Source organism: Polypterus senegalus, chromosome 1, assembly GCF_016835505.1.
Source record: "Polypterus senegalus isolate Bchr_013 chromosome 1, ASM1683550v1, whole genome shotgun sequence".
NCBI classification, from domain to species: Eukaryota; Metazoa; Chordata; class Cladistia; order Polypteriformes; family Polypteridae; genus Polypterus; species Polypterus senegalus.
This window is the reverse complement of record NC_053154.1, coordinates 332,215,180-332,239,137: the sequence shown is the minus strand read 5'-3', so window position 1 is coordinate 332,239,137 and position 23,958 is coordinate 332,215,180. Positions and strand designations below refer to the sequence as shown.

At 41.0% G+C, this 23,958-nt stretch overlaps 1 protein-coding gene across 5 annotated transcripts in view; it reads right to left on the bottom strand.

Moving 5' to 3' along the window:
- The window catches only part of abcc8 (ATP-binding cassette, sub-family C (CFTR/MRP), member 8), a 280,773-nt gene that overhangs the window by 49,677 nt on the left and 207,138 nt on the right, over positions 1–23,958 (bottom strand). For 2 of the 5 annotated variants that reach the window (XM_039738520.1, XM_039738545.1), the window contains 6 exons: positions 22,477–22,582; positions 17,124–17,156; positions 13,936–13,974; positions 11,069–11,167; positions 9,439–9,523; positions 5,372–5,452 (listed from right to left, as the gene is read on the bottom strand). In XM_039738520.1, the coding sequence (XP_039594454.1) occupies positions 5,372–5,452; positions 9,439–9,523; positions 11,069–11,167; positions 13,936–13,974; positions 17,124–17,156; positions 22,477–22,582 (443 nt within the window). The remainder of the gene's footprint in view (positions 1–5,371; positions 5,453–9,438; positions 9,524–11,068; positions 11,168–13,935; positions 13,975–17,123; positions 17,157–22,476; positions 22,583–23,958) is intronic. The other 3 variants (XM_039738527.1, XM_039738552.1, XM_039738535.1) reach the window with 2 other exon arrangements.

Sequence of the window (23,958 nt, the reverse complement as noted above, 5' to 3'; positions counted from 1 at the left end):
GGTACATCATTGGACACTGACTATTGTAGCGTGCGGCCGGGGTTCTTGCCCAGCTGGGTTGCCTCCACGTTGAAAAGACCGAGGGAGTAAGTGTGGCCAGAGCGTTACCTCCCTCTGGACATTAGATGGCAACCCCCCTGGGTTGCAGCAGTGCCTTGGACTCCTCTAGGGCTGCATGGGAGTTGGAGTGTGGTGCAGCACTGTTGGGATCCACAGGGGGTGCTGCAGCAGGAGCTGTTGAGCCCTTATGGGCCGTTCTTCCACCAGACCTGGAAGTGCTGCCGGAAACGAATAATCAAGCACCTGGAGCACTTATAAAAGGAGCCAGCAGCCACTACTCGGGGAGCCAGAGTCGGGAGGAGGAGAGATGAAGCCTGACCCGAGGAGTGAAGGTGGAGAAAGATAAAGAGAAGAAACATATCGTATTGTGCTGTGCTTGGACTGTGTTATACTCGAGGGGAATGGGGAAGGCGTTTCCCACAAGGGAAAAAAGGTAAAATAAAACTTGTGTGGCATTATCTTGTGTCTGGTGGTCCATAATATACATTAAAAGGTTAACAGAATGCTGGGTAATATGGCAACAGTGTGTTGAGGGGTCCACATGTTTGAACTAACATACAGCACTTGTTACATGTCACTGCAGACTGTGCAAGGTTGGTCTCCTTATTACAAAAAACTGCATCACAGCAGTAGAGAAGGTCAAAAGAAGATCCTAAAGCACACATTCATTGGCAACTCTTGAGGAGAGGTTGAAGGAATGCAACCTTTAAAATGGAGTGACGAGTGTTCCTTTAAAACCAGATTTTATAATATGTACCTTTTGAAGATGATGAAATATCACAGTGATTCAAAGATGCAAAGAAAAGATTACTTTAGCAGATATCAGCATCGGGAGTGTGTAGTGGGCTATGATAACAAGAAACACAGGGGAAGACTGAGGTTGAAACACCATATCTAATCTTTGTTCTAATTCCACCACTTGAATGGAGGAGAAGCTTGTAGAGGACACATGACGTCACTTCTGGCTGACGACCACTTATCTGACCCTTCCCGATTTCCACAATACTTAAAGCACAGCATGGCTGGGAGTTGACATTCATTCGAAGACCAGTTTCCAGATGGGATAAAGTCTCCTGAAAAAAGTTTTACAGACTGTGGAGAAGAAGAAACTGGTGGTGTTCCTTTTTTTGTCATTTAACTTTTGTTTCAACCTTTCATTTAGAAGTGGACATTACACAGGGGGACCTCTACACCTCTTCTTTTTGTTTTATCATATGTACACAGCGCAGAATAAGACTGCAGCTTGGAGACCTTGAAATGTTAAGTGGACACGTCAGACAGGCACTTTAGTGTCGGTCCCTTTTTAGTGTAATACATGAAGTGCAGTTTTGGTAGCTCATCAGGGATGTCAACTTAACATTGTGTCGCTGAATGAGTCACTTTACCTGCCAGTCTTCCAGATTTAGGTATATGGAAACCGTGCTTTGTTTTGTAAGTTCCTTTGTATAAGAATCAGATAAAAAAGTATAATGTAAATATACAAATATAATCAGTGAATAGTAAATGACAGGCTGTCTAGAACTAAAAAAAAAAAAAACTAAAACTAAACACACTAATCGGGCGGCACAGTGGCGCAGTGGAAGTGCTGCTGCCTCGCAGTTAGGAGACCCGGGTTAGCTTCCCAGATCCTCCCTGTGTGGAGTTTACACGTTCTCCCTGTTTCTGTGTGGGTTTCCTCCAACAGTAAAAAGACATGCAGGTCAGGTGCATTGGTGATTCTAAATTGTCACGTGTGTGTGCTTGGTGTGTGTGTGTGTGTGTGTGTGTGTGCTGGCGCCCTGCCTGGGGTTTGGTTCCTGCCTTGCACCCAGTGCTGGCTGGGATTGGCTCCGTCAGACCCCCGTGACCCTGTAGTTAGGATATAGTGGGTTGAATAATGGATGGATAAACACACTAATCTTAATTCTGAACAGCATCCTGATGTCTGATTTGGCTAATTTGTAAATCGCTTTGAGGTAATGTACACTTCTACCTGAACATATGAAATTTGACAAACAAGAAGACACCATTCAGTTCATTTCAAGCTTGTTCATTTAGCTAATAGTTAAGCTGTTTCAAAATGTGCTGTATAAATTAAAAGCTGTTTTCTGATATGACATTTGTGCTACTTGGAGTCACAAATGATTTCAAAACATCTCAAACATCAAAGGTTGAGATGCTTCTTGAAACGAGAGATTCCATGATCTTATTTTCCATCCCTGCCACTTCCATTACAGGTTTCAGAGGGCCGTGCCCACCCTGACTATGCTGAACACAAAGCAGAGTGTATCACAGAACACTCACGCACAAACCCACCTCTACCCACGCTGGATGAATTTAGAGGTGTGAGGATTTCATTAGCTTTACGTGAACATCACAAGCTTTGCTCAAATTAGTGAGCACTTGGGAATCCGGTGTGCAGAGCCAGTCAGGTCATGGTGGTCAAAAATACCCCTAAACTAATAAAAGATCAAAGGATCCCATTCACTACCCAAGGCACGCCTATTTATGAGAGTGACAGCGAGTAAGAAGAGTCCTGGAGTTCAGTCAAAAATGGCATTCCTAGAGCTCATCGTTTCAGAATTTACAGTTTCATTACATTTCAGTAAACCCTTGAATTACAATAATGTCAGAAACAGTAGAGATGTACAGTCCATTCACATCATGAGCTGACTTGTTGGCATTGAAGGGCTTGCTTTGTTTTTCAAACTGTAAGCAGAGCGGCCTGAATGAAGAGCAAAGTAACAACCCTCACCCTGTATAGTTCAGCGGCCCACACGTAAGTCTGAAGTGCCTGCCAGTAATCAGATCAAAATAGGAAAGTCAAGCACAGATACTCCTTCACGGTTCAGAAATGAATCATAACGCGGCTGATGCCTAACATCCTTTTTAAGCCTAGGGGCTTAGAGATGCCTTGCTGCCATGTGGCCTCAGTGAAAGTCAGTTGCTGGTCTGCCTCTTGGAAGATCTCTGCTGAATCAGAACTCCCACTGTGTTGTCAGGGGACGAGTCTGAGCTCACGACGAGAGAATGAGGCACTTCACCTTCCACCAAACAAGCAAGCGGACCACGTGAGTCATCTGAGAACAAATCATGCCGATGCTTTCAGGCGCCAACCCACCTGGAGACTCAGGTGTGCGATTATGCAGCCACAGTTGCTCATCCAGAGGGGAATGCTTGGTTTATTTTTACACAAAGGGAGCACGCAAAGAAGTTAATTTTCCATGGAAAGGCCTGTGTTTTATGCACAAAGAAGGCAGGCAGTTGCAGTGTAGGCGTAAACACACTTATGACAGCTTAGGAAAGCACTCAGTGACAACAGAGGATAAGGTCTGCACAACACACACACAGACACCTTATAGCTGCCACCACCATGTCTCAGTATTCACACAAACAGACCTCTTAATCATACACAGTAACCTCAAGCAAGCATCTGCAGTTATAGACAGAAGTTACAGAGAGCAGAAGACAGAGTGGTTTTCATATCATTACCAAATTAATTATTACTATTAAACACTCAGACTTCTGGTCGTTTAAGTAAGGTAGTTCATCTGCTTTCACTATACATGGCACTCCAGGCCACAATGGTGAGGGTGTTACCACCTCTGTTGTGACAGTCAGTCGGCCTGTGCAATGTGCTTCACTGCCATCAGATGTTGCGGTGGTTATTTTCTTGACAGCCATGTCACTTGCTGTGTAATGGACCTGAAGCTCGATAACATGATGGAGGAAGCACACACCTCCCATGCTTTGGTTGTGTATGACTTTCTGCTGTAATGAAAACGATCAGTCGGCCTGTGCAATGTCCTTCGCTGTCGGCTGAGTTCTCCACAGTTCTCCTGATGTCAGTAATAGAATGTGTCCAATGCACTCTTCTTTTCCTGTCAGCTATGGCCCATGGCCAGGGTAGCTATTACCTCCAAATCTTGGGTCGAGTTACACATATCTTGTCATAAGCTCTCCATTAAGACCGAAATCAAGGTTCAAGGCCCCAAGGTTTGCAAGTTTTTTCCATGAGACACAGATGACCCTTAGCATTTTGTACATACAGATTATCTGCCCATTCATTTCTTGCATCAGCTCTTTTCAGTGTAATATTACATCTCAGTATCTATGGACACAAGACAGCAACTAACACTGGAATGAGACTTCATTACAGTAGAGACAAACTAAACAAACTATCTGACTCATGAAGGCTTAAGAGCTGTAACTCAGCTGAAAAGAAAGTCTTTGAACTGTGGAAGGAAAGTGAAGGCCCTGCTGCATTCAAACTCCATCAAACCCCAAATAGAACTGAACAGGCAGTAAGATGGCAATGCTACTCACCTTATCTGATTTGTTATTAGTTTTAATATAAAGAATTTAAACAGTGCATTGTGTACGACATCTGATCTAATGAAACAAACCACTGATAATGCAGTCTGGATGGGCGCTTTGATACCTTCTGATGATTTGACTGAGCAAAGATAGCGTTCTTGATAAATGATGCTATATAACCTAAACTGTTTTTTCTATTAAAACATTAGAAGGTTTAATATTTAATGAAAGGTAATGTTACTGTAGGTGACGAAATCTTCAAGGACACCTACAACACCTATATAGTGCTGAAACCTTTATAATATGCTCAGAGAATATTTTTTCTTACCAGGTTATAAAGCACAAGAACAGCATTTTGTAGTTACTGTAAAATAACGTGTATACCACAAATGGAAGTAGGATTACGCCCAATGTACATAGCCTTCATGTCAATTCACTGATTGCATATCTCTTTGTAGAATACTGTTCTTTGATATCCACTGTATAATAAATTCCATTATCTATTCACTATTCATTTTACAAAACTCACTCCAATACAGGATTGTGGGTATGAAGTGGTGGAGTCTAACCCACAATCATCCAGTGCAAGGCAGAAACCAGACCTGGATTGATAGACATGTTCTCAATGGGTACACTTAGAACTGCCAACCCACCCAACATGCACCACTTTGGGATTTGGAAGGATAAAGATATGGGCACAATCAGAACATGCAAACTCTACACAGACAGTTGTGATTTGAACCTAGAACTCTGTGACAGCTAAGTGGATCTAATGATTATTGTCACTGCTGCTACTGTCCTCAGAAATATGTACGTAATTTGACTTTGTATTTCTTTCTGAAAGATGTCTCCTTCTCTGTAATGAAATATGCAGGGGGCGGCATTAAGGCTTACCTTTGATATGATACTAATGTGACCTGAAAACAAATCACTTGGAGACAAACCCATGCTGGAAAGTGGAAGGTTCTGCTTATAGAATGCAAGGTGACATAATGAACATAAGTTAAGAACTCACCAGAAAGACGACATTTGTTTGCTGGTACAGTGCTCTTGCCACACTGATGCGCTGCCGCTGTCCCCCGGAGAGATTGACTCCCTGAGATAAAAAGAGTGTGAGAAACTCGACTGGTAAATAAGTATAACAGCTTCTGAGGACTTCAAAGCGTTGATAGTGCACCAGGCTCAGTTCACGTGGCAGCAGAAAATAAGAGCCTGACATAAATCGACGTGATGCTAAAAAGCTGAAAGAACATAACGCACTACCCAGAACACCTGAACAGAAAGCAAAGTGTGGATGGAAGCCATTAAGAACTGATTAATTATATATAAACACATACAATTCACAGGATAAGAAACACATAAAAATACAATAGAATTCCTAAAAGAGCCATACGAAAATAAAGAAGAGAGCACATAATAATACCAATACAAAAGGCATTCTTGAAATTCCTTGGCAAAATAAAGTCAGTAATAACATAAAAATGTCTTGCCTTGATACAAGTACAAAGAGTAAAATAAATGAATTGGAGCTGCACATTAATAAAGTATCTATCTATCTATCTATCTATCTATCTATCTATCTATCTATCTATTATATAGTGCCTTTCATATCTATCTATCTATCTATCTATCTATCTATCTATCTATCTATCTATCTATCTATCTATCTATCTATCTATCTATTATATAGTGCCTTTCATATCTATCTGTCTATCTATCTATCTATCTATCTATCTATCTATCTATCTATCTATCACAAATCACAGAATCCTGGCTAAATCCTCGAGATGGGGATGAGCAGAATATAAATAGATGCACATTATTTAAAAGAGGTAGGAAACACTGAAACAGCAGGGGTGTCCATTTACATGAGACTGACTCTTCTAACAGGAGATGAGCCACGTCTTAGTGAGGACGTTTGGATTCGACAGGCCTGCAAGTGTCCTGGAGCCCCCACAACATAAGTAACACTGTAGATATGCAGCTTTTTAATAATATCAAAAACACTCATTTATTGGAAAATGCTATTGTAATAAGGGAATATCAATCAGGAATGACCTCATAATATCAAAGCCATCCATCCATCCATTTTCTAACCCGCTGAATCCGAATACAGGGTCACGGGGGTCTGCTGGAGCCAATCCCAGCCAACACAGGAACCAATCCAGGGCAGGGTGCCAAACCACGGCAGGACACACACAAACACACCCACACCCACTAGGGCCAATTTAGAATCGCCAATCCACCTAACCTGCATGTCTTTGGATTGTGGGAGGAAACCGGAGTGCCCGGAGGAAACCCACACAGACACTGGGAGAACATGCAAACTCCACGCAGGGAGGACCCGGGAAGCGAACCCAGGTCTCCTAACTGAGAGGCAGCAGCGCTACCACTGCGCCACCGTGCCGCCTAATATCAAAGCTCAGAACATAAATTCACATTCGTTTATTTTTTGCAGCAATATGTTAAAACACCAATAACAGAAGCAGACTGTCAAGATTTATTTTGCTGTAATAATCTGGATAGAGTTCAGGGGTACGGGTAATTGAACCATTAGAGTCCAGTGATCATAATATAAGTTTTTTCAGCATTTTGGAACAGCATGTGTACTAAGACTGCTAAATTCAATTTTAATAAGACAAACGTTGGGCAAATGTAGCTAATGCCATACCGTCTACTCTTCACCTGGCTCTGTTCTATATTGACAAAAGAGACACTTAAGCTGGAATGCTGTTCTTGGACTTCAGTTCAGCATTCAACACCATCAACCCTCAGAAGCCCATGGGGAAGATGAGTCTGGTAGGCTACAACGCTGCTCTCTGCTCCTATGCAGTTGGTCTTCCTGACCAAGAGACCCCAGACAGTCCATGTCTTCTTGACCTTCTTCAGTACTATCATGCTGAGCACTTGAGTCCCCTGGGCTGTGTACTAAGCTCAATTCTGTTCACTATGCAGACTCACGACAGTACAGCTACGAAAACCTCCAATATCATCATTAGGTTTGCTGACAACATGATGGTAGTAGGTCTCATCAGCAATGGGGACGAATCAGCTTACAGAATAGAGATATGACGATTGGTAGACTGGTGCAAATACAACAATCTGTCGCTTAATGATTGTTGACTTTTGGAAGGACCATGCTGTCTACACGCAACATCGAGGGCTCTGAAGTGGAACTGGTCAGGAGCACCAAATTCCTTGGTGTGTACCTGGCAGCTGACCACTGAGATGAAGTTAATGGTTTGCAAAAGTTAGGTGAATGAGGTGAATGGGCTAGTCTTATCAAAACTGTTTCAATATCCTTATAGATAAAAAAATAACTCGCTTAATTATACTGAAATGTGGGGCTAAGGTATAAATGCTGCATTCAGTATATTTATTTTAATATGTAAAGTCATTATGAATACAGTAAGCATAAGTCTGGTAGGCAAAGTTTGAAAGATGATGAACTCACATAGTTTCACACTCAAGGAATAGAAAGGATTAATTAATTAATTAATAGACATTCATTTCATGTTCTGTCATGTCCAAGATAGGTCGCCACACAGAACAGGCAGGCAAAAGTTACACTGAAAGGCTTATACTCAAAAAAATGCTAAGTGAAATATATTTGGAGAAATTATTTTTATGTGGAGCATTCTTAAAATGACTGCGGTGGGCTGGCACCCCACCTGGGGTTTGTTTCCTGCCTTGCGCCCTGTGTTGGCTGGGACTGGCTCCAGCAGACCCCGGTGACCCTGTAGTTAGGATATAGCGGGTTGGATAATGGATGGATGGATGAATGGATGGATGAATTATTAAAATGATACATGATAACTTTTGGGAGAAAATAAAGATAATTTAATGTGCCTGGAAATGAGGACTACCCAGCTGGTATGTTCTTTTTAACAAAACAAAATACTGGTTTTACAATCAAGTTGTTCACTTCTGCACATAACTCTAAATCAGTGGTTCTCAAAGTGTGGTCTACAGACCACTGGTGGTACATGAGCAGCTGTCAGGTGGTCCATAGGCTGACCTGGTTATCTTTCTTAGAAGAACATTATCCTGATAAATCCACATAAAACACCTCTGAGTCACCAACCACAGAGTGCCTTGTCTGACTTTCTTCAAGAGGATAACGTCTTTTCTTTCTACACCACTGCTTCCCTCTCCAATCCTGTAATGGGCATGGTATTTATTTTCTCTGTTTTTCAATATTTCCTTAAATTAGAAGCCTCTCCCTCCTAACACCTTCACAATGTGGGACTTTGTTTTTAAATCCACCATGACATCTACTGTAACTGCAATCCCTTAATTCCAACGTTAAGGCTTTTTTATGGATCCATCCATCCATCCATTATCCAACCCGCTATATCCTAACTACAGGGTCACGGGGGTCTGCTGGAGCCAATCCCAGCCAACACAGGGCGCAAGGCAGGAAACAAACCCCGGGCAGGGCGCCAGCCCACCACAGGGCTTTTTATGGATCATTGGTTAAAATCTGCGACTTTGACATGTAAGCTTAGCAGGGCTTGAATGTTAGTCTTATTATGTGGACTTTCCTACTAGCTGGGCAGGATCAAGCGCCTAGTTGGTAATATTTTTAAATAGTAACAGTGTATGTCACTTGGGCCTAAAAGAAGACACAAGGTGAGAGGGGGAGACCTGCAAGTAAAACCAATAAAAAGAAGCCAGCTAGGAATCTCATTGAGTAGCAGTACAAGAATTATCTTGCAACCCAAAATGAAACTAAGCAGCAGTACAAGTCTGGCCTACTTCTGTATAGCTAGATTTGTGTTGCCTTTCTTAGGATACCATCCCATGGTTAACTGTAGGAGAAGTGCAGGCCCTTACACTAAGGAGGTGCTTCCAATAAATAGCCCTGTTCACTGTTTGTGTCTGTGTGCCAACTCTTCTTTTCACCTCTGGTCATAACAGTATTTTTCAAATGGCTACATGTAAAAGAGAAGGTGATGATTATAAGGCAAAATTTATTGTTAATAAGTGGCCGTTGGCCATAGATGGTCCTGGAACCAGAATTAATCAAAATAAATAACATTTGGAGCATTGCACTCCTGCATATAATGATGATTTACTGACCCTTTCTCCTATTTGTGTCTGGTCTCCTTGTGGAAGGATGTCGATGTCTGGCTGCAGGGAGCAGGCCTCAATTACTGCTTTGTACCTAAAAAAGTAAAATGTCAGATTCAAAAAGAAATGAGGTGACTAATTCATTATAAAGACGTTAAACAGCTGCTCTTGTCTCAAATTTACACTTAAACTCATTTTAATAGACTCACATTTGCTCGTAGAGGTTGTTAGGTCCAGTTATATTTTAAGGGCATATGCACTCATGCTGCTATTTAGATTCTCACTTGACACACTTATATTGAACTTCACATCCACATATTGACAACTGAACTGACGCACCATATAAAGTCACCTGCAGTAAGCAAGACGTTGTCCTCTCCATTTGAAAAAGACGTCTCAAATGATCCAATCAGACTGACATACAGTACATCCATTAAACAGCAGGTTCTGCATTTCCAAATTTGAATCAAAGCACAAGTGTCTCTAAAAATGTAGTTCTTTCCATGCAAAAACAGCAGTGATGTATGATTTAAAGAATTAAAATAAGCTGATAAGATCAAAGACAAAGGTGAAGGGTTAACGCTTGCTAACTATTATTTACAGTTTTTCATTTACACCTACTCCATGGACACATTATAACCCACAAAACAGGTCTATTTAAAACCAAAGCATTTTTAGCTTTATGAAGCTACCTAAGCATCCAAGTTACTCCAAAATTAAGCTTCTCTTCTGCAGCCTTTGTTTTAAGACCTGCACTTCCATTATACTATAATCCAAGTATAATGTTAAATCTGAAATCCCTTAGAGCATACCTACCACCGGAAACCTGCTAACATTGACTTGCCATCTCATCACTATTCCTGCTATAATGCGTTTGCAAATGGAGATTAAAGAGTCTGACAGATACAAGAAGCCAAGCCCCCATTTCTGACATGACTAAATGTTTTAACTGGCTAAGGTAAATGTTCCCAGAATGCAACCTGTCCCACTGGAAAGTGATTACCTATAGTAATGACTTCAGGTTACCAAACTGCAAAGTGAGCACTAACAAAGATGAAGCTGACACAGCAGTTTGCATGGTGCACTACCTGCCTCATGATGGCTCATTAGAGGTTTTCTGCACATCCATTATGTAACATTAAGGATCAGGCAATAAGAGCACCTAACATATCCTGTTGTCTGTTTGCTGAAAAGGCAGATGCCTAACGCGCATAAGAGATTATTTAACACGCCATTTGAAACAGCCAGCAAGGCATAATGGTGCAGACCAACCAACTAAAACATGCAGAACACCTCTGACGTCACAAGTATAGAGGGCTCTGCTCAACTTATTTTGGGCCTGTCTGTCAACAAAGCACAAATGGCTGTTTATCTGAACTTGACATTCATTTAGTCAGCACTGAAAACAGACTCCACAACTGCTGCTGTGCAGATGGACTCCTGGACTGGCAGCCACACTTTTCTAAGAAAGTAAAGTCATGGACCAACAATGAAACTCACTTTAGCTTCATGACAGTAGATAGCCATGTCTCCAAAAATGGTCCTACCTCTGATGACAGATGGGTAACACTAGGCAATAAGTGTCTTGAAATCATGAGTGACTACAAATAAGGACTAGAAAAAGTGACCCGAGACGCACCTCATCTTATTGAAGGTGGTTTCAAAGATGATGTTCTCCACTACCGTGGCATTCAATAGCCAAGGCTTTTGGGATGCATAGGCCACCGAGCCTCTTTTTCTGTCACAAAAGAGAGATATAACAGTTTGTCAAAATCACTTTGCCAGTTATAGAGATGAATAGAAAGAAACAGACAGACAGACGGACAGAAAGACAGGCAGACAGACAGGCAAAGAAAGAAAGAAAGAAAGAAAGAAAGAAAGAAAGAAAGAAAGAAAGAGACAGCCACTGAGAATGTGATATCAGGCTGGTCTAACTAAAGACCTCCACCCAGACTGTCTATGCTGATGGTCAGTGAAGTCAAAAGCCTAAATAAGTTGTGGTTTGCTGATGGTGAAATGGTAATGGCAGAGGAACTGGATAGATACATGATGTGACTGGAATCTTCTGATACACACGACGAGTATGAACCTTGATGTGAAAACTCACACTTTAATTGCAGCCTCGTTCTGAATACAACACTAAATGAGAAAAAAGTGGTACATCAAAATGTGACGTGTGTTGGCTTCGGTTTGCAACTTTATCTAAAACTGAGATCACTGAGATGGCACCACATGTGACCAAACCTAGCACAGTCATGGCTACAGACTTCCTAGTGGCAGACCACTCTGTAGCTGCTCCAACCAAAGGACCCTGCAACAATATTCAGGAGTCTGTGGCTGGGAGTGTGAAGTGGGCAGTCGTAGCACTGGGACGTCTTGAAAATGTGTCATTCACTGAGTCACTAGGTCTAAAACCTTCGTTTGGTGGATATAAATATATGTGTGTGAATATAAAAACAGAACTAACACAAAATAATTGATTATTTCTACATTTGTACTATATAAGTAATCTCCTTAAAACCTGTCACACTGCATGTGCCTTTAAGCAGCTAGTCTTTCATATCCAATGTGACACATTTTCAAGATAGTCCTGTAACCTTCAGTGACCAACCTGGAGCAGATGCACCATATTACGACAGGGTCTTTATTGCTGAATAGCACTCAAGTGGAGAGGGTGGACAGTTTCAGATGTGTCCACATTACAGAGGACCTAACCTGTTAATTTATTTATTTTATTTTAATTTATTACTATTACATTTTAAAAATTATATTAATAATTGTTAATATTTATAAAGTTGTGCATTATTTATATTGTACCTTCGTTATTATTCTTGAAGACACAGGCATTGAAGTTGAGCAACTAAATATATTCCTACATATTGTACTAAAATTGTGAAAGAATCTCACTGGTTCATCTTTCGCCTTATCTTATTGCTCTCTAACTGCCTTTTAGCCTCCCTAATATCCTTCTTATTGGTTTACCTCATGTTCTTATACAGCCTATGGTTCACATTGCTATTATTAGCCTTTTACGTTTTACATGTCTGTCTAATCCTTTGCAGCTTCTTTTTTATCTCCTTATTAACCATTTAAAAAAATGCTTAATAATTTGAAATTTTGGGACGTGCCTATCCTGCATTATATGTAAAATGCTTTTAAACCTGCTCCTTGATGTATACATTTATAAGCTTATCCCAGTTTCTCTCTTTTAGACTTTGCCTCATCTGTTCAAAATGTGCCCTACCAATGGTACACAATGGTGTAAAGCACACTCCCCGCCATTGGACTGTGGAGCAGTGGAAACATCTTCTCTGGACTTCACTATCTGATAGACTGAGCAGTTTTGTTTTATTTGTGTCTGTTACACTTTGAATGTTTAATTTGAATAATAATCATCTCTTCATTTATATATTATAGCATTTTTGAGTTTGTGGACAGCTCAAGAGCACCCTCTATCTTTCAAAATGCAGATGCTCAATCTGTCTCTGGTGGATTTGCTTTTGTAATCAAACTGAGTAGTGTAGTTAGTTACAACAAACGTACACTGTGCAGCTTGTATGACGTGATCCTCTGTCTTGGAGAATTTCAAACTCTTAGATTCAATGACGGTTCCCTAGATTAAAGCAGACTACATCTGTTTTGATTATGCTGAGGTTTTGGTTTGTTACATGTTTAGTTTTGCATTATTCCACATGCTTGTTATGTATTTAGGGGTTTGGTATTGTCTAGTTTCCAATTCTGTGCTTATTTTGTTAAATCTAATTTTGTTTTGCCAGAGGAAAAAAATTTAATTCATGTCTTATTTTCATTTTAATGGGCCACCATTTTGATTTTCCATGAGTGACTTTGTCTGTGGTTGCTAGCCTGGTTGCTGCCATTTAACAATTGGAAGTGTGTGACATATGACATCTCACCAGTATAAATAATCACCCTCATGCACTTCCAGGTTGTCCAAGATTGTGGACACTTCCTAAGTATTTTAATAGAATTTAGGTCTAAGACTTTTGCTTTGCTGTAACAGATTTTGGGCCTGGAATAGCACTACGGCTCAGGTGCACAATCCTTTGACTTTCTGATTTTAATCTTTCACTATGTCTACCTACTATGATTTTTGCCTTTCCCATCTCTCGATCCTTTTCCATTAAAAAAAAATCCTGTCTTGTCAATTATGTCAGAATAATATTCTACATCCAGTGACCTGGGAATGGTTTCTGTCCCAGCCTTCCCTTATTTAAAAAAGCATAACTTGTTTGTCCTAGGAAGGTGAGAAATGGTCCTCGAATGAAATGTACAGCATTTACTGCTGGTCAAAGTCCAGTGTGTTGTATGTGTCTGCTGGCTGAAACATCTTGCCCCTAATTTTTTGTTAGGTTCTCCAAGCGATTTATCAATTAAAGCCTTCAAAAGCCAAAATGAGCTTAGCTTGAAAACATCACTATAAAGAGAGGGGAGGACATCACTGCACAGCACGCAGGTACCACTGATCTGCGCCTTCATCTCCCATACCTTACATCAGCATCAATAGCTGTGTCCTTCTCAATGCTGCTGCAAAGTCACAAACAGACATGTTATTAGACACACAAGTGAACAGAAGATGACAACAGAAGCTCAGGCACATCCAGCACGGTGAGCAATGCCACTTACTGCTGTTCTCATGCAGAGCCATTCCACATAATCAGTTCCTTATTGGGACATACAACTCCAAATATTGGGACTCATTTACTTTCTGAAGCTGAGCTTGTAGCCCAAATCCTAATTGGAGGGACAGCTTACTGCTTACAAGAAATGCAAGAGTGCACCTCGATCCCAAAACCGCTGGTTCTCTGTTAGTCTATGCAGAGTGAGTAGCAAAAAGCAACAAAGGGGAGGATCAGGCAAGCAAAAGACAACAGTAAGGAAGGCGACAGACTCTGTGCTTGGATCTCGGCTAGAAACATCTACCCCGGGAGAATTTCGAATTGCGCCAATGGACAAAGCCCCATTTTTAAAATTAAATAAGGTGCCTTTCATAGCAACACCTTTATAGAAATATTAACTGAAATGACAGCAGCAGCAGGCACTGCATGTAGACCCTCTGGGTTACACTGAAGAAAAACAGAGGCATCTGAACCTGTGGCTGCGTTCTTTCAAGACCAACCCGTCTTATCACACCCCCTCTGAACATGGCAATAGCTGCTGGATCTGAAGGGATTTGACACAATTTTATTTAAACTTTACATTTAATATACTCTTTCTTACTTTGTTTTGTTAATAGGCCATTGTCAGTTAGGTACTGTGTGCATCTGGATTTCTTTGCTTTCTAATGCACCCTCCTTTTTTAGTTTGTTCAACAGAAGAATTGCAGTATAAAATAAAGAATAACTGAGGCTATGTTCCTTTCACCATTTACAAACACAATTGAACAACATCAAACTGGACTTATTAAGCTTATTCTGTGAGTAAGGGCACAGTTTAGATTTATAATCAACAACTTTGTTGAATTTCTTAAATGGTGCGACTCAAACCACCTACACCTTAACACCAGCAAAACCAAGGAGCTGGTGGTGGATTTTAGGAGGCTCAGGCCCATCATGGACCACGTGATCATCAGAGGTGACTGTGCAGGGGGTGCAGACCTATAAATACCTGGGAGTGCAGCTGGATGATAAACTGGACTAGACTGCCTATACTGATGATCTGTAAGAAAGGACAGAGTTGACTATACTTCATTAGAAGGCTGGCGTCCTTCAACATCTGCAATAAGATGCTGCAAACGGCACATCAGACGGTTGTGGCGAGCGCCCTCTTCTACGCGGTGGTGTGCTGGGGAGGCAGCATAAAGAAAAAGGATGCCTCACGCCTGGACAAACTGGTGAGGAAGGCAGGCTCTATTGTAGGCACGGAGATGGACAGTTTGACACCCGTGGCAGAGCGACGGGCGCTGAGCAGACTCCTGTCAATCATGGAGAATCCACTGAACAGGATCATCTCCAGACAGAGGAGCAGCTTCAGCGACAGACTGCTGTCACCGTCCTGCTCCACTCACAGACTGAGGAGACCCCACACTATGCGACATTATTCAAAGTTATTGTCTGTTATACCTGCATTTTTATTACTCTTTAATTCAATATTGTTCTTTATCAGTATGCTGCTGCTGGAGTATGTGAATTTCCCCATGGGATTAATAAAGTATCTATCTATCTACCTACGTGAGGTTTGCTTTGCTGATGACAGAGAGACTTTATTGGTCAAATACCAGGTGAACCTGTATATGATGAATGGCTGTGTTTCTTCCATGTTTTTAAAGTCCTTGTGAGATCTGTAGTAATGATTTGCGAAATTCAACAAGGTGTTTTTCACTGCAAATGGGCTGATCGCCGGAGACCTTATTCACTGAAAATATTAATGGAAATTTGCCATGTGGCTGGCTTAGGTGAACATTTTTTTCCCAGAGCCCCATGATACTTTGCGAGGCCAGCAGGACATCACAGAGCTGTCGATGCCAAGCACACAGCTTTCAGACATGCCTACAGTAAGATGATGTGACAATCACTGGGTTTCAAGCACGCAAGATAAAAAATATAAACTGAAAACATCCACTAACACAATTGACAGTGCTGTGTGATAGTTTTCTCCGTCTCTAACCACACTAACTTGCGGTCACCTCAACCCCTAGGGCTCTTTGATTGAAGTTTGCGAGTTGTCAGTGAATGTAAAAAGGTAAAAATGGGTCCTGAAGCCATAAAATGACTGGATTTCTCTTTTTTCTGCATATTCTGCCTTTTTACAGTGAACACCTTCAAAACCTTTATACTTTCTAACCAACTGAATATTTTGAGCTATAGCAAGTTATATGTCACATGTCAATCTTGTGCATAAAGTACAGTGTCTTGGCCATCAAGTTACATTGCCTGCTCTTTTATTCTCATTAATGCAACGCAAATCCATCCTACTACCTTAATGAAGGGCAGCCATTAGGTGCTATTTGAATAAGAACCACTCAGAGGGGTGAATAATGGGCTTGAATCTTTGCAAAGCTGAGAACGGGATTGAAATGGGCCATGACAGCAGAAAGAAGTCAGCTGAGGCATGAGTGATGCTTATGAGGAGGCCATGGTAAGAGCTGTAAGAGAAAACATGAAGAGCTGCCTGCTGGAGTATGAAGATGGGCTGAGGTCGTACGTGTAATATGTCTTCTAGCCCAGTGCTGCACAATTAAGCTGGGGCTTGTTATCATGATCCTTTATAAATTTTCATTAGGAAAGCAAACCCTAGAGAAGATGTTCAACTCTGGGCTTAAGAAAAATCCATGCACACAAGTTAATAATGCACAGCTTTAGGGGCATTTAGGATAAAGCACTTGATGACAAACCACATTTTTTCCGTTACAGTTATTCAAAAAGCACAGATAAAGCCTTGGCACTTTGTTTCGTAGCTCATCATTATAGTGCAGTGCAGATGCAGGACACATTGACAGCATGTGGCATGGCCTATGTCTCTGTACGCTTCCACTGGAATTGGTATCTTGATCTCTGAAACGTCTTGAGCTAAGAGGCCTGCACAGAAATCAAAGCACAGCTCTTTGTCGCCTTAACTGGGGCTCCAGTTATGAACTGGCCTGTCCCCTATCCCTTACCAATGCAAAAACCCAATTGATCTAAGCAGACAGATGCTGGTGAATGAAAGGAGCAAAGCTTAGCTATGAGCTCTCATACCTGTCCTCGCCTTCTGATTCATGTCCAGGTAAGCTGCAAAAGAAAAAGAAAGAGGCCACATATCATCAGTGTGCTATCACCTTAACAGCAGAGGTGACTCAGTGAGATGAGATGGGGATAATCAGAAAAACATGTTTTTGTCCAGCTGGCCTGGTAGACTAGCGACAAGGGCAAAACCTGAAGAATTGACCTTGCTATGCAACTAAACTTCACCAATACTTAATATTCAATCGCTAAGTGTGTTTACATGCCCACACAAAACCGGGGTAAGGCGATTAACCTGGTTGCTTGAAAACCTCTATTTACATACGCAAGTACATTTCTGGAGTTCTCCTTTGGCAAAGTGTTTTGACATCCATTAAACTGTACAAAAAGGAGTTAAATGTCATAATCATCGGAAACCGTGAATTAGAAAACAAGCATGAAGTCTAGTTCTTCATGTGCTGTGAAGTAAAACATATCCATCACATCCATCCCCTTAATATATTCTTAACTTGATTAAGTATTTCACAAGGTTACTTTAAAAAGTAATCGGACTATGTAACCTATACTACTTTTAATATGTTATCCTTCTGCTCCCAAGATTGTGCTGCTGAATTCAGCTCATCAACATTTCAGAAATACTGAGACAAATTATTTCAACAAGGAGAAGAAAAAATGTGATGACCCGAACATTTGCTTCAGGAAATTTATCTCATGGATGCACCCATGGCTGCTTAAAGGGTGTGCAAAGCTAACAGACTGCAATGGACATGTGCAGTCTAGAAAATCCTCAAGTGTAACTCGCTTAAGGGTTTACATGGCCTCCTCATAAGTGAGTTACTCGTGGAGAAATCTACCTGTGCTAACCAGGATTCTCAAAGACCAATAACTCAAGTTTCACTAACTAGGTTATTAAAGTGCATGTAAACTGCCTAACTTCATGAATCACCTCTTACATACACGATCTACCTTAGTGTGTACAAATGAAATGTGAAGTTCTCATTCATGTGTTCCAAGGACTCTGACTCTGCTTTTGAAAGCAGCAGAAGTGTTTCATTTTTAAGTGTCCATTCTGAATTGCTCTTTATCAGCAATTACAGTAAAAAAGAATTTCTCTTCATATATCATGCTTACCTATCTGAATGTTCAGTACCATTACTTATTGTATAAACCAGAATGTATAGTAAGATCCTAAGATGCCAGCCTACTAACTGTGGACGTGGAGCTTTTAGCAACAGGGCCTCAAAGCGGTGGAATGATCTGCCTGCTCATATGAGGGATGCCCCTTTGGTCTGGGCTTTAAAATCAAGCTGAAGACACAAGTCTTTAGTTTAGCAAACTCATCAGAGCCGCTGATTAGTTGCATCTCTGTTTGTTAATGATTTGTATAAAAATAGAAATAAAGCAGTAATATTACCAACCCTTCTCTATTCCATTTCACTTCTCAGTTTAATTCAATTCAGTTTATTTTTGTAGAGTGCTCTTCAGATAGTGTCCTGTTGAATCACTTGGTGCAACTGCTCCACTTTAAAGCTGTTTTCCTACCCTTGGAAAAGAAACCTGGGATAAGGGGAGCTTTGGAATCAACATCATACTGGACAGCCAAGGCAGATTTTCAATATATGCCCCAGGAATGGGAGGGTGGCTTATTTGTTTTGTTAATAGGCCATTGTCAGTTAGGCATTGTGTGCATCTGGATTTCTTTGCTTTCTAATGTACCCTCCTTTTCAGTTTGTTCAACAGAAGAATTGCAGTATAAAATAAAGAATAACTGAGGCTATGTTCCTTTCACCATTTACAAACACAATTCAACAACATCAAACTGGACTTATTAAGCTTATTCTGTGAGTAAGGGCACAGTTTAGATTTATAATCAACAACGTGAGGTTTGCTTTGTTGATGATAGTGAGATACACCAGGTGAACCTGTATATGATGAATGGCCGTGTTTCTTCCATGTTTTTAACGTCCTTGTGAGATCTGTAGTAATGATTTGCGAAATTCAACAAGGTGTTTTTCACTGCAAATGGGCTGTTTGCTGGAGACCTTATTCACTAAAAATGTTAATGGAAATTTGCCATGTGGCTGGCTTAGGTGAACATTTTTTTCCCAGAGCCCCATGATACTTTGTGAGGCCAGCAGGACATCACAGAGCTGTTGCTGCCAAGCACAACGCTTTCAGACATGCCTACAGTATGATGATGTGACAATCACTGGGTTTCAAGCACGCAAGATAAAAAAGATGCATTGAAAACATCCACTAAGACAATTGACAGTGCTGTTTGATAGTTTTCTCGGTCTCTAACCGCACTAAAATGCGGTCACCTCAACCCCTTTGAATGAAGTCTGCGAGTTGTCAATGAATGTAAAAAGTTAAAAATTGGTCCTGAAGCCATAAAATGTGAGAAACACTACTGAATTCCTCTTTTTTCTGCATATTCTGCTTTTTTACAGTGAACACCTTCAAAACCTTTATACTTTCTATAAAGAATAATAAGATAAGGAAGATTTTTTAATATAGAAGTCCCAGGAATGGGAGGGTGGCCAGTAGGCCACAGTCACAAGGACTCTACCCGTGTTTGACTTTGTTTGTCATGGCGGACTGTGGACCCCACTGAGGTTTATTTTCTCCATTGATGCTGCTGGCTGAGTTTTTCTTTTCCTCCCATCCACTGTCTGCTGGCGATTATTCAACAGTTATGGTAATGGACAGATACTGTCAGGCGCCATTTGTGCTAATCAGTTTAGAAATGATTTTGTTTTCTGTCTTTTGAACACTTCTATGTCTTTATGTGAATTCATTATGTAATTAGTATTTTACCTATTAACAAGTTATACAGTACTGTATCTTTCTAAGTTTGCACTCAGTAAAGAGCGCTACACAAATTAAACTGAATTGATTTCCCTCTTTGTTTTCTAAGCACATTAAATTAAATGAGTTTGAAAGTAAATATTCAGGTTCATTAATTCCTAATGCATTGCCACCTTTTGTGAGTATTCACATGAAATAATTAGTGTTTTTCACCCAATATGCTGTAATCCATTTTTTAAATCTTCCACAATTTTAAATCTACTGCAGGGGACGGAGTGTATCCTATCGGCACCTGGTACAACACAGGAATCAATCCTGGACAGTTCACCAGTCTATCTTGCACACATCCATACTGACTCTTACACAGGGCCAATTTGAAATCCTCATTTGAGCTAACACACACATCTGTAGTGTTGAGTATCCTGAGAAAAAGATATATGGATATGGCAAAAACGTGCCAACTCCACACAATCAACTAACTGTGGAAGACAAACACAGGATGATGGATCCAAGAGGTAGCAGCACTGACCGCTAACCTCTGTGCTGCCTGATCCCATCAATTAGACATAAGCAATAAGGTGCAGCCATTGAGGAGTGAACAATAGTGAGCAATAGTGGCTCAGGTTAAACTCCAAAGGGGCACCCAGCCTACCATATCTAGTTATACTTTATTACATTGTACAGTGCACATGACAATAAATGTGCCTTGACTTGTACTAGAAACTCGAAAATAAATTGCAAATAACTTTGAAAGGGGCCAAGCGGCATGTCAAAGGATTAACAGTTAAAGGAGTAACCTACCCAATAATGATATTTTGCTTAAATGTTACTAAACCCATTTACAGTGTTGGCAAAGGAAGAAAAATAATCTCATGTTTTCATGCAGAAAGGAGGAAAGAAAGTTTTGTGATTCAACAGACGCTGTAGGGGCGCAATGCAGCACAACAGCAAACAATATCAAAACATTCATGAAAAAATCTCAAGTTACTCACGTCGCGTAATCCACGTGTTAAGTCAACCGGTCTCTTTCTTACAATGTCCAAAACATGTATTTTTACTGAAATATTTTTAAATAAACCGCTTCCAGAGAGCGCTCTCACGAACGAGGAATGAATGCGTGTGATCCCACCGGAATGAGAGTTTGACCGCCTGGCCCCTCTTTCATTGGTCAAGAGTATAACACAGTAAGAGCCTTTAAATGTCTCATAGTACACGCTGTACAATGTCCGTATCCTGCGAAGCACCTTGTTAGCCAATGAATAGGCCTTTACTGTGTACTGTATAGGTCCCCCTAAATCAAACTTTCTTCCTTTTTGCATGAAAACACAACATTACATTTTTTTCTTGGCCATCATTAAAAAGCACATGGGGTAAAGAACATCCATCCATCCATTTTCTAACCCGCTGAATCCGAATACAGGGTCACGGGGGTCTGCCGGAGCCAATCCCAGCCAACACAGGGCACAAGGCAGGAACCAATCCTGGGCAGGGTGCCAACCCACCGCAGGACACACACAAACACACCCACACACCAAGCACACACTAGGGCCAATTTAGAATCGCCAATCCACCTAACCTGCATGTCTTTGGACTGTGGGAGGAAACCCACGCAGACACGGGGAGAACATGCAAACTCCACGCAGGGAGGACCCGGGAAGCGAACCCGGATCACCTAACTGCGAGGCAGCAGCGCTACCACTGCGCCACCGTGCCGCCCGGGTAAAGAACATTTAAGCAAAATATTGTTTTTGGGTGGAGTACCCCTTTAAGCACATGCATGCCATATTGTTTGGAATTTGACCCAAACAGGGACATTTTATAGTATATTTTATACCACCTCCCAGTGTGACATTAGTGTCATACTGGAATATTCTTCATCGATGTCAGCTGTATGCTGGTGTGGAAACTGCACAAAAAATAACTGATTTTAAAGGAACTTTTAAAAAAGCACAAACACTGAATCCTGCCATTCTCAGTCTGATCACTGAGAGAAGATATAAAGTAGAGCAGCGTCAGTTTTGAGTCAGCTCTATATACAGTTTGTGTGTCCTGCGCATGTGACCTTTGTGGCAGTTATTTCAAACAAATGAGACCAGAAATGTCCCGGGCCTCTAACTCCATACAGCCTGTATACAGCATATGTGTCTGACATGCTTTCATGAAAACATTAATTTAGACAGGATTCTCTGGGTGACTTAAACAAATGCTTTCATGTGATATTAGGCAAATGCAATGAAATTATTCATTATACTATACTTAATAGTATATACCCCAAGGGCATATAAGCCATTTCCACAAAAGACAGAGATAATGAAGTGATCTTTAACCAGAGGAACCCATGAAAGACAACTTAGACACGTAAGTGGTATAAACCTTAAACTCTTAATGATGTCTTAAGATTTTTGCCCTTTCAGCTAAGAAGCCAGTATCTGATTTGAACCATTGCTCCTCTTGGCTGCCACACTTTTCTTCGCTGCTTCCTTAATTATAATACGGATACCAAAGAGTGAAAACTCCAGGAATTGATTTACTACAGCATGACCTTGATTGTGTCAATCACCTGTTCCAGTAAACGTTTCCAGATATTTTCTGCATTTCTCCAAGTGCAGCTAGGAGTAATGAAGACTTTCCACAGCCCACCTGCCCAACGATCATTGTAAGCTGACCTGGAAGACCAAGAGATAAAAGAAGAAAATATCAGAAGTCTCATTAATATGTGCCTCATTTTACAACACAGCAGGGGTTCTCAAACTCAAGCCTGGGGCCCCCTAGTGTTGCAGGTTTTCATTACCATCAGTTTCACAATCAGTCATTTTCTTTCTTACTGATGACATTTCATTAGCTGGTCTTTCTATCTCTTCTCTGATATGACATTCTGAAAAGCACTGCAGTGTGATTTTTACATCATTTATAAGACATTTAGATATATTTGCATTTTTGCTGTAGCTTCACATGCTTAACTCTCTTTTGTTGTTTTCCTATTAAAATGCCTTTTTCTTTGAAGTTTGCTCCCTTAGTTGCATCCTAATAACAAACAGCAGAGCAGACTTGGGAGCAAATGACACTGAATGCTGGAAGGCTGCGACTCCATTAGCATCCGATCCTCTAACTAACGTGTTCATTAGGAAATAATGGATTAACAACAACACCATTTATTTCTATGGCACATTTTCATATAAACAATGTAGCTCAAAGTGCTTTACATGATGAAGAAAGAGAAAAATGACAAAATAAATAAGAATTATAATTAGGGAACACTAATTAACACAGAATAAAATTAAATGGGGCAGCACAGTGGCGTAGTGGGTAGCACTGCTGCCTCACAGGTAGGAGACCAGGGTTCACTTCCAGGGTCCTCCCTGTGTGGAGTTTGCATGTTCTCCCCGTGTCTGCGTGGGTTTCCTCCCACAGTCCAAAGACATGCAGGTTAGGTGCACTGGCGATTGTAAATTGCCCCTAGTGTGTGCTTGGTGTGATGGGTGTGTATGTGTGTGTGCGCCCTGTGGTGGGCTGGCATCCTGCCCGGGTTTGTTTCCTGCCTTGCACCCTGTGTTGGCAGGGATTGGCTCCTATTAACCTGTAGTTAGGATATAGCAGGTTGGATAAAATGAAATAACCAGAACATACCAGAATGCCAAATGAAAATCAGGATGATGATAAACATCTTAAAAATCAATGTAAAATAGTAACATTAACTCTTATAAATGCTTGCTACATTCCAGTACAAACTGATCAAACTTAATTTTGTAATTCTATTCACCCAAACAGCTTGATAAATTAGGCCAGGAGTCCAACTGAAAACAGACGTTGGTTACCTGCAGCCAGAGGGGGTCCCAGAACTGAGTCTGAGAACCACCACACTCGAGGTGCGCCAAAGCTACCAAACTGAAGTGGTGTTAATATGGAGGAGCTCATCACGTGACACATGTGGCGACATGTTGACTACCAAATGCAAATGATTATTTCTCTCTGCTTTACACATGTGACAATAATGACCCTATAAGCCTGGATTTATTTGGCCCCTGTAACACTGGAGATGACC